Source organism: Gavialis gangeticus, unplaced genomic scaffold (assembly GCF_001723915.1).
Source record: "Gavialis gangeticus isolate Ggan-Ray unplaced genomic scaffold, GavGan_comp1, whole genome shotgun sequence".
Taxonomy (NCBI): domain Eukaryota; kingdom Metazoa; phylum Chordata; order Crocodylia; family Gavialidae; genus Gavialis; species Gavialis gangeticus.
Window position 1 is genome coordinate 17,397,553 of NW_017729034.1, and position 14,594 is coordinate 17,412,146.

The 14,594-nt window shown below is 49.7% G+C and overlaps 1 protein-coding gene across 1 annotated transcript in view; it reads right to left on the bottom strand.

Moving 5' to 3' along the window:
* The window catches only part of CD4 (CD4 molecule), a 33,451-nt gene extending 21,785 nt beyond the window's left edge, over positions 1-11,666 (bottom strand). Inside the window, exon 1 of the mRNA XM_019527697.1 lies at positions 11,543-11,666. Coding sequence (XP_019383242.1) covers positions 11,543-11,603 — 61 coding nt within the window. The 5' untranslated portion in view covers positions 11,604-11,666. The remainder of the gene's footprint in view (positions 1-11,542) is intronic.
* Between the last annotated feature and the right edge of the window lie 2,928 nt (positions 11,667-14,594).

Below are 14,594 nucleotides of genomic sequence, written 5' to 3' on the forward strand. Positions count from 1 at the left end.
GTTTGGGGGCGAGCTGCTAGCAGGCCGAGCAGCCCCTGTGTTGCGGGTGGGGGCCCAGTCTGTCCCTCCATGGCAGCAGCACCCCCTGAGGCTGCCTGGGTGGGCTGGTAGCAGGCTGGGTGCTGCCCCAGCTCAGGGTTGGGAAAGAGTTGGATCAGGCTGGGGGCTGTCTCCTAGCTGGGGCAGTACCCACCCTGCTAGCAGCCTACCTGGGTGGCCCGGGGAGGGGGGCACCACCGCCATGGTGGGAAGGACAGGGTCCCCTGCAGCTTAGGGGCTGCTCAGACCACTGTCAGCTCATCCCCCCCCCCCCAACCATGGGCAGGCTGTCCCCCCAAAAAAGGATTGGTCCCCTTGCCAAAAAATAAAAATAAAAAAGGATCAGGCCCCTCACCATAACAGTGGTAGAAAACAAAATCCCTACATTGAAACCATGGGTTTCAATTAGAAACCTGTTTTAATTTAGGGGGCATAGAATGTAACCCTAAGGATTAAACCCCATCATGTGTACAAATGCCCTGTGTGCCCAGATTGATGCACATCATGTTCCAAATGTGGGAAAGGAGTAGGCAGAAGGGAAGCAGTAAGAATACAGAGAAGTGGGGTTGGCCTGTGGAGGGCTGCAAGAGAGACAGTGTGCAGAGGGCAGGCATACTATAGAAGCGTGGGGAATGACTGGGGAAAGCAGCTCTGTATAAGGGCAACATCTGGCAGTTGTGGGGAATGGATATGAATGGTCAGATGGGGTGACAAGGGCATGAGGTGTGAGGGAGGAGGCATGGGAACAGAAGGAAACAGCTGTGCCATTCAGAAGTGCATGGGTGGGAGGGAGAAGTAGGGCTGTGCAGAGCAGCAAAGGAGAAGGGTTGTGGAGGAGTTAGGGTGGGGGAGTGATGCTGATCAGGGGCCTGGGACTGATAGTTTCTGTGTGCCCAGACATTGCGGCTGACAGCGTTCCACGTCAGTGTTACCTGGTACACACAGGGAGCTGAATCATCCCTACCCAACCCTGCCACCTCTTGCTCTCCAGGCTGCTCCTCAGGCTCCTGAAAGCAGGGATGGCAAAAGGCAATGGAACAGATGTGATGGAGAGAGGAAACCTGGGCAGGGTAAGATGGTAGCTAAAGGCATGTGGTAGCTCTTAACAGAGGTAGATCAGGTTTGGAGGTTAGGCAAGTCCCTTGTATTTGGTTCTGTTAACATTTGGAAAGTGGCCTGGGCATGTGAGAGGCTCCCAGACCCTAAAAAGTGAGTCCAGAAGCTAAATATGGTCCTTAAAGATTGGGACAGAACAACCTGAATTTTTCTTTAAGGGCAAAGCTCATAAATTCTTTGAAATAAAGGGAAACAAGAAGAAAACAAACAAAGAACTCAGGTTCTGCCCCATAGCAGCAGAGTCCCTTTTTCTGATGGCAGAGACATGCCAGCCATGTGAGTGACACAAGGCTTCTGCCACAAAGAAATCACCAGAGAGTGAGAGCAGGCATGCCCTCAAGTTCTGCCAGCAGTTGCTTCCCCTCTCGTGGCCTGTCGTCCCCCCCAGCATGCTGTGAACCCTGCTGGGATTGCTGCCCAGTACCAGCATTTTCCATCCTGCACCTTATACTAGTGGGTGGGATCTGTGCTCTATTAAACAGAGGAAGCAACAGTGTCCAAAGGTCAGGTTTCTTACACAACAACTCTACAGAATTGCAGTTTTTATGAATCTTGCAAAAGGACAGGGACTCCCCTGTGATCAGCAGGGATCTTGGTTTTCTTTGTTTAAAAATCACAAATTCTCTGATTTAAAAAAGAAGCGAATTCTCTGATTAAAAACTCTAAATCTACAATTAAAATGAAATGCCACTATATATATAGGTATCAATTGAATGAAATGGTTTATTAATATATTTACTATTTTAAAGCAATTTGGAAGCCTCAGTCACTATAATAAAATAAATTCCTCACTCCCTACCCATAGGCCCCCTGCACCTCCCTCAGCCCTGCCAGAGGAGGCCCTCGGCTGTCAGGGCTACCGAGCCAGGGACCCAGGTCTGCAGCCCCCTGTCCTCTGCAGCAGCGCGGGAGCCCTGGCTGCCACCCATGGGAGGTGGCTGCTGCTGCAGTGGACTGGAGCAGAGCTTAGAGCCCAGTTCTCCCTCTCCCATGGGCAGTACGGCTGGAGTGGAGCCCATGGGGGAGGAAGTGTAAGCAGGACCTGGCGTTGTAGCCCCCTGCCTGCCCTGCAGCAACAAGGGGCACAACTCCTCATCACCACCCCTTCTGCTCCCAGGCGGGCAGGGCTGCATCACCATGGCAGTGTGAGGCTTGCAGTACCAGACCCGAGCTTCCTTGCCCAGCCCTGCTCTGCCCTGCTGTGCCAGGTCCCACCCACTGGGACACAGATGCTCCGGGAGGAAGGGCAGCAGGGCGGGGAGCCTGAGCCCGCAGGAGGCAGTCTGCCTGTGCACCACCCTGCGCAGAAACCTGGGAACACATGCCCCCAATGTCCCCACCTGGAGTGTATGAAGTGGCAGGGAGCCAGCCCCCCAGCCTGCCTATGGCCCTGTCCTGCTTCCCGCTCGGGCCTTGCAGCCAGAGTGGCCCTGGGCCCCAAGCCTCACACCACACCAGCTGGGCAGCAGCCCCAGCCCTGCCCAGCTCCCTCCCTCTCTCTTTATGGGGGCCTCAGTCCCCTCCTCCCCTCCAACACTTACCTGCAGGAGCTGCTTTCCAGACTGCCTGGCGGTGTATGTATGTGTACACATGGTGCCCCCTACCTGATTGCCCTCCTCCCACTCCCCCCAACCCCTCACAGGCTGCAACTCTGCCAGCCTGCAGAGAGCTCTTTGCAAAAGTGGAAAATCTTCATGTTTCTCTGTTAAAATGAAAAATATGTGTTTTTCTTGGGTAAAAAGGGAAATTCATGTTTTTCCCTGTTTTTCTGTGGGAAATGGAAAACCAGGATCCCTGGTTATCAGAAACCTTCATCACTATACTGTAGCATCTTAGCAGTCAAATGCTTAGTCTCTCTGCTACAGTATTTCTAACCCCAAATATTCACAACTCACAAAACAGACACCCAAAATGATTAGATTTTAAAAATGTATTGTTTTTCACCTGTGTTCTGTATTTTGAACTTGTAGATGTCACCCACACTTTCAGTGCACCCATTTAGAGTGCAAGTGTTTGCTGGGAGGTTCAGCGCCAAGACCAAAATTTCCTGGATGATGGAGAGTGAACTGTTCCTACTGCCTTCAAAACATGCACACATAAGAAAATAAGAACTGCCATTTACTGGGTCAGACCATAGGTCCATCTTCCCCAGTCTCTTATGTCACACGCGAAGAGTGGATGCTGAAAAGGAGAGTGAGCTGGGAATGACCAGAGTCTACTGCCGTCTCTCACTTCGACCACAAAAATGCAGGTCCTCCTGCTGGCTGCTTTGGGGAGGAACAACCCTTCAGCCTCTCTCAACTGCCAAGTGTTAGGAGCCAATCACTAGCTAACCTTTCCACTTGTCTACCATTTTGCAAGACTGTCCTGCTTTCCTAAACCAGGCCAAATCCTGTAATTCCTCTAGATAACCTCCCTACAAGAAATCCTTGTCTTCTCAGAGAAAGTACAGTGAGAAAAATAGTATGTGATCATATTATCAAGGACTGTATCATAATGCAAATTAGTAAGGGGGATGAAAAGAGATTTACAAACAGCATTAATGCCAGCCTTTTTTTAGCCCATGAATCCTCCATATTTTTTTGTATGCATGTATATGTAATATTTATCTATCAGGTCCCCTTTCTAAAGCATGGCATCCTGGGGGCAGTGGGGGCCATTGGCTTACAGACTTTCTCACATGTAAGTCTGACTTCAGACTGGCTCAGTGGAAACTGAAGGATGGCGGGTGGCCCCCTAAATGAGACAAGCTTGATGAGGCTCAGCTCCAGCTTCACATCATAGACTCACAGTAACTGGCAGGTCTGGTAGAGAAGTCAAGAACTCAGATCATGGAGACTGAACTAACCCTGTGACTGCTGTAGGATGTTGCCTATGTTGGGCCTGAAGTAGCATCTTCTTATTTCCAAGATTAATTTATTCATAGCTATTTGACCTTATGCCAATGTTGTTCTTCAGCCAAAAAACCTGTTCACTGTCCTAATATTTGCCCCACATATGTCTTTGTACAGAGTAATCAGATCTCCTTTCAGTCTCCATTTGTTTAAGCTAAGAAAGTCAAACTCTTTCAATTTTCTTTCATCAGAAAAGTTTTCCATAGCCTTCAAGATCCTAGTGGCCTTTCCAGTTTAAGTTGTTTTTGAACATTGGTGACAGAGCTGCATACTGGGCATGTCTACACATGTATTTGATCTGGGATCAGTTTACTCATGGGTAAATGCTCCTGGGCAGGCAGGGAAGCTGGAGCAGATTTGCTGCTAATGGCACCTAACTGCTCCTGCTTCTGGGGTCCTGCAATGGGCCCCTGCTGCCACCAGGGGGAGCTCTAGGCTCCCCATTGGTGCTAGCCCAGGGACTGGCAGGGTGGAGACAGCTTTCTCCTGGCAGGGGTTGAGGCATTACACCCTGGCCCCAGGGGCTGCCTGCTGGTGCGGTGGGGACAATGTCCCAGGGAGCTCTTGGTCCTGGCTCCCCTATCAGGAGCAGGGGGCTTGGAAAGAGCTGTTAGCTGCCCCACTGGCAGATGGGGGCAGGGGCTGGGACTTACCTCACCTCTGCAGCAATTTCCAAACCCCGTGCCTTGATCACCCAATTGGGACACAGGGCTGGGACCTGCCCCTGGCCAGGACAGATCCCAGCCCTTGCCCCACACACAGGGCAGAGGTTGGGGAGCTTGTTTTCCACTTAGCTCTGCAATCACAGAGCTGGGCAGGGCACAGGCTCCCCAGCCCCTGCCAACAGGGAGCTCCCAGCAGCACCTCTGCCACTGTGGGGCCAGTGCTGGGAGATCCTTCTCTCCCAGTGCCAGTCCCTTGACCACGGAGCAGGCACCAGGAGATAAGGTTCTCCCAGCCCTCAATCTCCCATTACAATCTCAAAGTGGGAGCTTGGAGCTCCCTGCTGCCAGGGCAGGGGGACATAATCCCCGGCTGGGCTCCAGTGGGGGAATCTGCCCTGGCAGCAAGCAGCTCCTGGGGACAGGGAGCAATTTCCCATCCCCTGATGGTCAGCTGACCAGGGGGAGATTTGCATTTGCAGGCTGCAAATTTACTCACGAATTATTAGCAAGGTTTACTGGACATTAAGCATATGCATGTGTAGATGGAGTAAACTATGCTATTGAGCAGTAAAGTGTCTTGTGTAGACATACCCACTGTGCTCTAAATGGGGTCTTGACAATGCCTTGTTCAATGGTACTGGTACCTTCTGATCCTTACTGCATATACCCTACCAAATACACCCTAGGATTGTGGTAGTCTTTTTGACTGCTGCATCACACTGATGGCTCATGGCCGTCCTACAATTAACCAATACACCCATACCCCTCTTAGATGTTCTCAGTCTCCATGCCCCCATGTTTGTAGCTGAAGTCCTCGTTATTGGTCCCTACTTCGCACTATGTACTGTTAAATTTCATTCCTCATGCCTCATTGCACAAGTTTATGTGGGAAGATGTAGATAATGATCTGGTCCTGCACACTGGGAATGCCCCACCCCAGCTTAGTGCCCACCCACTAATTTCATGAGGATTCCAATATTAAACAGAACATGTCGTAGGAGAGATCCCTGAGGAGCACAGCTGGTAACTCTTCTCCCACTGGATAAGTCACCTTCTGAACTGAACCACTGAGGTCTCTCTGGGTGCCTGTGACATCTGCTCTTGTTAGGCTGGAAGGTGTAGTGTCCCCAGCCTGACCAGCTGTTTTGCTCAAGTTAAGTGATTTGCTTAGGGCAGGGTTTTTCAGTCTTTTTTAACAAGTATACCCCTTCTGTCTTAAAGTTTCAGCTCATGTACCCCTTTATATTTTTTTCTTGTTTTTAAAGGGTGGGGGGAGGGACAGATTGAAGCCCTCATAGTGAGGGAGGGAGTGGGACTGGGGCAGGGGCAGGTGATGCACAGCTGGGGTGCAGCATGGGATGGAGCTGCAAGCACCTCATTCAGGGGACGTGGAGGGGGGGCAGCTCCCGCTGCTGCACACACCCTAAGAGGGCATGGGGGACATGTGCCCATGGATCTGTGCAAGGGGTGGGGCAAGCTGCTGCTGCAGGCTGGGGCTAGGGTTGTGCTGAGGTCTTCCTGGCAGGGGGCTGGTTGGTGGTGGCACTGGGAGGGGGTATGAGAGGGGCTGCAGACACTCCAGAATTCGCTGTAGCCCCCCCAACCCCCACTTCCAGCACTGCCATCACCTGCCCGAAGCACAGTCCAGCCCAACACTGCCGCCAGGAACAGCCGGGCGCTGCCCCAGCCTGCAGCAGCAGCCTGCCCTCTCCCCACATGCAGATCTGGGGACACACACCCCACATGCCCTCCTGGGGGTGTGTGTAGCGATGGGAGCAGACCCCCCACCCCATGCGCAGCTCAGTCACATGCCCCTCCCTGGCTGGGCAGCCCCTGGCCGAACCCCACTCCCTCCCCCACCCCTACTCCCACCGTGGGGCCCTCAATCTGCCAGCCTCATACCTCTTCCCTTACAACAGATTTACCAGCGGGACCCAGGTGGTCTCCACGCTGCTGGGCTGCACTCCTCACCGCCTACATGCTCTGCTCATGTGGCTGTGCGCATGCCTGGGGCATTTATTGGTCACATTATCAGTCATATCAGTTCTGTGTACCCCCTATGATCTTTTTAAGTACCCCTAGGGGTACGCATAACCCAGTTGACAACCACTGGCTTAGGGTATCAGTTGGCACATGCTCAGTGTGGGTCAGACTCAGAAGGTTTTGGAGGCTCTGAACTTTCAAACTATCATTACACCATGACCTACTTTCTGGTTCTGAGCATGCCCAGTTTACTGAGTGACAGTGGTTTTGGCACCAAAAAGGTGCAGATCACCCCCATGAGATAATTATTGATCTGATTGGTGAATAAATGGAAAACATTAAGTTTGTTCCAAATGATATTGAGTGACAGACACCTCTGTCAGTTTGATTGGATTAGGAAGTGCTCCCAAGACCCGCTCTAATTAAAGTGCCCTCCCACTCCTGTACTAATTTTCCATGAAGTGTGGTTACCAGAAACTTTGTTTACATCTAGAAAAATGAAGTCCACCTTTTTATCCTTACTTAACAAGTCCATTATCTTAACATAGATAGATATTAAATTAGTCTGACATTATTGTCCTCTCACAAACCCATGTTGCATTTTGTTCCATTTTTGAATCACTTCCATATTTTTTTACTATTCTTTCCTTCAGTATCTGGTTTAAGACCTTACATCAGAGGCAGGCAATTATTTTGGGCAGAGGGCTGCTTACTGAGTTTTGGCAAGCCATTGAGGGCCGCATGACAGGCAGCTGGGGCAGATAAATATTCATTTTCTCAATTTTTTAGGGGCCCTGCAGGACAGATAAAATGGCCTGGCGGGCCGCATCTGGCCCCCAGGCTGCATTTTGCCCACCCCTGCCTTACATGTTACTGAAGTCAAGCAAAAGGGCTTGTAGTTGCCTGGGTCACTTTTTCTTACTTAAAAAAAACACACACACTATGGTAGAATTCGATTTCCTTTTATGCATCTAAGCAACAGCTTTTTAGTTACATGAGTGCCAAAAGTGCCACTTATGCACAGGAAGCAATTCTGTGAGTCCTGCACATTGAATAAGTCAGTGGGTGCACATACACTGAGTATGTGCTGTAGAGAAGTGACTCTCAACCCTTTTTTGTACAAGGACCTATTTGTAAACATTGATGGTCAGTCCTGACCTAGTGTCCCTCACTCACAACCTGCTGCTCCCCACACCCAGGCCCCAGCCCCCAGTGTTTGGAGATGGAGGCATGGGGGGTGGGTGCGTGGGGCACGAGGGGCCCCAAGCAGCCCCTTGCAGGCTGGAACTCTGCCAGCCTGCAAGGGAAAAGTCATGGTTTCCCATGTTTTTCTCCTTTAAAGAAGAATCCATTTTTAAAGTTTGTTGATCCATTTTTAAAGTTTGTTTGTGACCCTTTCATATATTCTTGAGACTACTTTGGGGTTGTGACCCACAGGTTGAGAAACGCTGCTGTAGAGTATGCATTGGCCACGTGCATACACAACTATGTAACCACACCTATGGTGAATTCACACCTGTATTTCAATGTAGGCAGCCAGAAACTCATGATTAGCAAGTCTTGACTCTAGAGGAGGCTGGAGAAGGTCCTCATGTGTTTTCATCCTCAGTAGCTGAGTGGTTAGGGCATTTGCCTGGAAATCCAGGTTCTAGGCCCCTCTCACCCAGAAGGAGAGTCTCTCTGATTTGCCAGTATTGCATTCCAACCACCACACTACAGTTCAGGCATGATCTGTGGCCCCCTGGGCAGCCAAGAGAGGGAAGTAGGTGAGACCAGGAGAAAGAGCACATACCAGAGAGTATGTGGCTCAGTGAGATTGTTGTTCCCTTGAGTGGAAGCCTGTGTTGTATCTTTGCTCCCAATGAGGCCACCTTTCTATTTTATCCAGTGACTAGTAAGTGCCAGGAGCAGTGGCTCACGTTCAAAAAGATTGCTTGCAAGGGGTCTGGATAATGCCTGACCTATGGCTATGGCTTCCCAAGTGAAGAAGAAGGCCCTCATCCTTTCCCCTCATCCCTGTCATTTTTTGGGGGACTTCCACTTGTACTCACATATGTGAACTTTCCTGCCCAGTACATAGCCTTGCTACCACGTGTTTAATCTGTATGTGCAGGCTTACTTGTTCCAAGCACAAAAGAAGGGGCCAAAAAGGCCATATACATATAGACAGCTAAAAAACTGCCACTGGCAGAGGGAAATAGGAATGGGGAATAAAACTGCACAAAGGGAAATTCTGCCCTACATTTGCTTTTCTCTGGTCAAAGGATGCTATTCTTGATTTGATAGATTCTGTGATGACACAAGTTGCTATTTTATGTGCCAATTCCTTCAGTGTTCTAGGATGAAGATTATCCAAGCCCCTGAATTTTGTAACATCAGGCTTCCACCTGGGAGGTGCACTGCCAACCTCTTCCTGGTGAGGGGGCTGGGCCAGGGCTGGGCTGAGCCCCCCCAAGTCCCCTCCTAGTGTCAACCCCACATATGACCATTTTTTTCTATTCATGTACTCAGTTGTTGTGTTTTACCCCATCATTGTCTTCCATCATCTCCTCATCCTGACTGAAGTTCTTTAACCATGCAAAGCCTGCCTTTGGGCGCTTACAGACGTTACATTTTTTTGTGTGATGAGGCTCCTGAAAGTGCTTTAAAATGGTAACATAACAAACATTCACAGTTGCAGAGCACTTTTAAAATGACCGATCGTGTGAAAAATTAACCCTCCTTAAATCAGTTATTGGGTGAAGGCACTTTAGGGCAGAGCGCTTTAGAGAACCTGTGTACAGGTGAGGGTTAATTTGGAGCGATTCTGCCCACATACCATGTGCCTTTGCAAGGCTGGGCAGCTGCTGGCCCATGAGCACCAGCCCAACCCTGCCCCTAGGGCTGTCACAGAGAGGAGAGAGAGGGAGAGGGGTCAGGGAGAAAGGGAAAGGCAAGACGCTGGTGTTGGGAGCTGGGGTAGGAGGGGGAATCCAGGCCCCCTGCCATGCAGGCCCAGCCCAACCACCCCTTCTAGGGTCTTGAGGGGGAGCTGGCCTGGGCTTGGGCCCATGGGGGCACCAGTGGGGCTTGGTATTCCTCTGCCCCAGTTCTCAGCACAGCAGCCAGGATTCCACTGTGGGAGGGTAGGGGTGCCTAGGCCAGCTTACCCAGGCAGGGCATGGGGAAGACTAGGGTTTCCCTGCCGCTACCAGCCTGGAAGTCAGGCAGGCCACCCCGTCCCTCTGCAGGGCAATTTCAATGAAGGCCTGTTTGCTCTGCCCGGAGGGTGTCTGCCGCCCCCTTTCCTTCCCCCCCCAGTGGAGAAATCCCTAGGGAAAGAGAATGCTCTTGGAAGGGGGCAACCACCAGGCACAGCCCATAGGCATCCAGCCAAATAGCACTATGGGGAGTGGGGGTGCCCTGGCCAGCTTCCTCAGGCAGGGCATGGGAAAGGCTGGGGCTTCCCTGCTGCTACTGGCCCGGGGCTGGAAATCTTCCTGTTGTTTTCAGTGGGTTTTGGATCAGCCTTTTGTTTTTTTTAACTCTTGTGTTCGTATTTGATACCCATGTATGGGTTGCTACCCATTTTATTAGCATGCAGAGCAGCCCACGTCTGGGTCTGGTTGAATATCAAGATCTGGTGCAATTTTCAACAGACTTTCTTGTTGTTGAATCTTTGAGTAGGCAACCATTGATCCTCTGGATCATGGTGTACATGTAAGAGGTCTAGTCAGATGCCTGATGAATCCATTTGTGGCTAGCTCATTCTTGACACTCTCCCCCACAGAACCTGCAGAGCATGCTGTGAGGTGTGCAATAGTGCCCTCTGTCTCCTGGCCTCGAGCATGGAGGCTTGAGTCCCCACCATCAAACACTGAAGTTCTGTTAAGTTTACTTGCACTATAACTTTAAGTGCTTTGTGTAAAACACTTAAAGTTACAGTGTGATCAGAAGTGTCTTCTGATCGCTTGTGTAAGCGCCCCTTGATCTCCACCCAATCTTCAACATATAATGGTCACACTTCTTCCCTTCTTTGTATGACCAAAGAAGCTTTGATTGTTTGTTTTACTATTCTTTATACGGTTGAATTCAGTTAACTTTGAACTTTCTGACTTGTTTCTGAATTTCTTGAACACAGAAAGATATCCCTCATTTCTGCCTTGTTTGTAGATTGTCTGCTATTATTAATGGCCTGTTTAGGTGCTAGTGCATCTATGCAGGTCTATTCTCTGCTGTTTTTTTCTCTTGCTTGGGATGCAAGCTCCTGATAGGTTATGTAGTTTTGCCTTAAAATAATTCATTTCCCCTTCTACATTCAAGCCTGTTAGCCTCCAAACTCATAGTCTGTTTTCCTTGTGTAATTTGTGTATCCTATGTTGTTTTGTCTCCTTACAGATTGCCTGTGGAAAGAGTGATTTCTGGGCAAGTGATATGCCTTTCTATAGAACAGGGTGGCCACCTGGGGCTGGCAGAGATTCCCTCATGGCAGCTACAGGGTTTGATATACAAGCAGTGGAGCCGAGGCTTGCTGGGTTAAGGATTTATCCTAGGGCAACTGTGATCTGTTCCTTGGGGCAAGCGGCAGCACAGTGAGGAGAAAATTAGGGCTTGGGGATTCCCCACAGATGAATTTATGACATCTTTCTTGACTGAAATCTGATAGTGGACACAGTCCCAGTGACTGTAATGGGAGATAGGCCCCATTTTGAAAAGGAGCAGAACTTTTCTATTTTGAAGATGTGAAATCAGGAGACTGTGCAAAGCATAAACATATCCCAAATAACGAGACCCATGACAACAGTCACAGGAGTTGGCAGAGATCTGTGATGGTACCACTCCTTCTCTGGCTCACCAAGGACTCACCAAGCTTCATCACTGAGAGGACAGCAAGGATCCTGCACATAAGCATGGTGGGTGGCTCCATCTTCCCTCAAGTGTTTTCTTCCTCTGTGAGCCAAGGACTAGAAATACTGCCAGCACCAAGAGGTCCTTCAGGGGAAAGGCAAATAATAGAATATTAACAAAGATTTGTTCTTAGGGCCTTGCGTGCTTCATGGCAGGCTGAGCTAATATTCTCAATCAATGCCTGTGGAGCCTTCTGTAGTTTCATGCAGCAAGGTAGAAATTCAGTAGCAGAGTCATGAGGGGGAAAATTCAAACCATTTGTATACCTTATGGTATTCTATATTAATTGACACCCCAAGCGTCACCACAGACTGGTCCTAAGGATGTCTTCTTAAAAGTCAGTTGCAATCAAGAACGCACAAGAATGCTAGAACAGGGGTGAAAAAGTAAGGTCACTAGAGAAAGAGGCTAGAATAGAGATTGAAGGTCACCTTGGTATGTCCCAAACTAAATGAATACTTTGCTTCAGGTTCCAGAAAGAAAAATGATGCTTAACATGAGGCAAGGTCAGGATGGTGGATGGGAAAGAGTGTATAAAATTACCCTCTCAGAGCTGGTAGGAGAGAAAGCGCTCACAGCTTTCATGTTAGTAGAACCAAACATTCTCTCTCCCAGAATACTGAAAGAACAAGCATATGAAAGGGCAAGTCCAGTAGCGAGGATCTGAATACATTTGTCAAAGGGGTGTGGTACTGTTTGCCTGGAGTATACTAAATTCTGTACCTGTGGATATGAAAGGAGAAAAGTGAACTGGGCATCAACATGCTGGTTAGTCTGACCTCCATAGCATGCAAAGTACAGTATTAGAATAAATTTGTCAAAAAGAATAATTAATAATGGAGGCAAATAGAAAATAAGGTAAGATACAAAAAAGATAAGTTGCACTAATGTAACCTGATATCTTTTCTTGATAAGTTAAGGATTCTGTAAGCAAGGGAAATGCACTGAATGTAATCCATCAGGACTTTGGTGAGGCATTTGATCCCATGCCACACAGGAAGTTATTAAGCAGAAGAGGATGGGCATTACTGAAGGAATTGTAGCGTGGGTAAGAAACTGACTTATTTGTTGAAAGGATCAGAAAATTATTCCAGAAAAAACTAGATTAACTCAGGAGACCACATGAACAATATGGAAGTACAGTCTTGGTTTAACCTGACTTCGTCATCAATACAATTCTGACTGATGATGAAAATACTGAAATTCTAACAATACATACCTGCTGAATTTATATCACATCAGTCTACAAACCACCAAATGGTCTTCAACTTTACATGTTCAATCTCAGCTATGATAAAACACAAGTAATCAGCTATAATTTTAACAGCCATAATGTAAACTAGGGATATAACACAACCAATGAAGGTGGGGAATGGGTTGACGTATGGGCAGACGCCCATCAATTGAGCCTCATCCATGACTAGGGTTACCATAGGTCTTGTTTTGGCCAGGACAGTCCTGAATTTCTTAGGCCAGTTGGTAAAAATTGAAACGAAAGTCCTGGAATTGCAGGGGCATGGGGTGCAGTCCAGCAGGGAGGTGGAGGGGCATGACATGCCAGACAGGCAGGCACCATGGGGCACCATGCCCCTCCACCTCCCCACCAGACTATTCCCTGTACCCCTGCCTGCCTGCCTCTGCCTACAGCAGGGCTGCTGACTTGGGGGAGGAGAGTGTCCTGGATTTCCTTAAAAATAATATGGTCACCCTATCCATGACCTAAAGTTTCCCAATTCTTTTTAATAGTAGCCTCTGAAAAAGGGGCTACAACCCTGACCTGGCATTTGCTAGTAACACCATAGCTGGATCCTGTAACAAAATCGTTGTGGAACCTATTCCCCACGCACAGCATAGACAAGTCGTCTTACAAACAAAACCAGCCATAACACTAGTCTTAGTTCCCCTTCAATGCCACTTCAACTCAAAGAAAGCAAAGTGGGATGATTTCACAAAACACCTCTATGCCACCAGAGTAAACCAGAAAATTATGAGCAGTTTGTAAAAATGCTACAGAAAAATGTGGTAAAGCCCAGATTTTCTCATTTTAAGGAGAGAAACCTGGATATTCTTGTTTTAAGGCAAAAAACCCAGACTTCCTCCTTTAAAAGAGAAAAATGCAGGAACTGGTAGGTTTCCCCTTGCAGGCTAGCAGAGTTCCAGCCTGAAAGGGGCTTGGGTGAGTGGGAGAAGGGTGGTTAGGCAGGGGGTGCCATATGCATGTGTGCACATGCTGTACATACACATGGCTGCTAGGCAGCCTGGAGAGCAGCTCCCTACAGGTAAGTCATGGTGGGGGCAGGGAATTGAGGCCCCCACAGTGTGGGAGAGAGGGAGTTGTGCAAGGCTGGAGCTGGGGCTGCTGCCCAGCCATGGCAGTGTGTGCAGCTTGGGGTCTATGGCCATGTACAGCCTCAGACCCCGAGTGGGGAGCAGGATGGAGCTGCAGGTGGTTCATCTGGGGGGCAGGGAGTGCTGGCTCCCCCTGCTGCATGTATTCCTATGGGGGGGCATGTGCCCCCCAGATTTGTGCATGGGGTGGGGGCAGGTGTGGGCTGCCTGCTGAGGACTCGGGGCTCCCTGCTGTGCTGCCATGCTCTGCTCTGCTGAGACAGCTATTGCCTCTCATGGGCAGCAGCTGAGGCTCAGGTGCTGCTGTGGGGGCAGGGGGTTGCGGACCTGGGTCCCTGGTGCCATTGCCCTGGCAGCTGGGGGCCTCCTCTGGCAGGGCTGGGGGGGGTGGGAGGTTGTAGGTGGGGAGTGAGGGACACCAGCAGGGCCCAGGGAGCTGTGGGTGGGGAGTGAGGGGCACTAGCAGGGTTGGGGGACTGTGGGTGGGGAGTGAGGGGCAATGCTATGGGCAGGGCACTGGCATATCAGGGCTGCTCAGCTCCACAAATGTTCACACACTCCTCCAAGACCGTTTCAGGCTGGACGTAAGGAAGAGCTTCTTTACTGTCCGAGCCCCAAAGACTTGGAATAGATTGCCTCCAGAGGTGGTGCAAGCACCTGC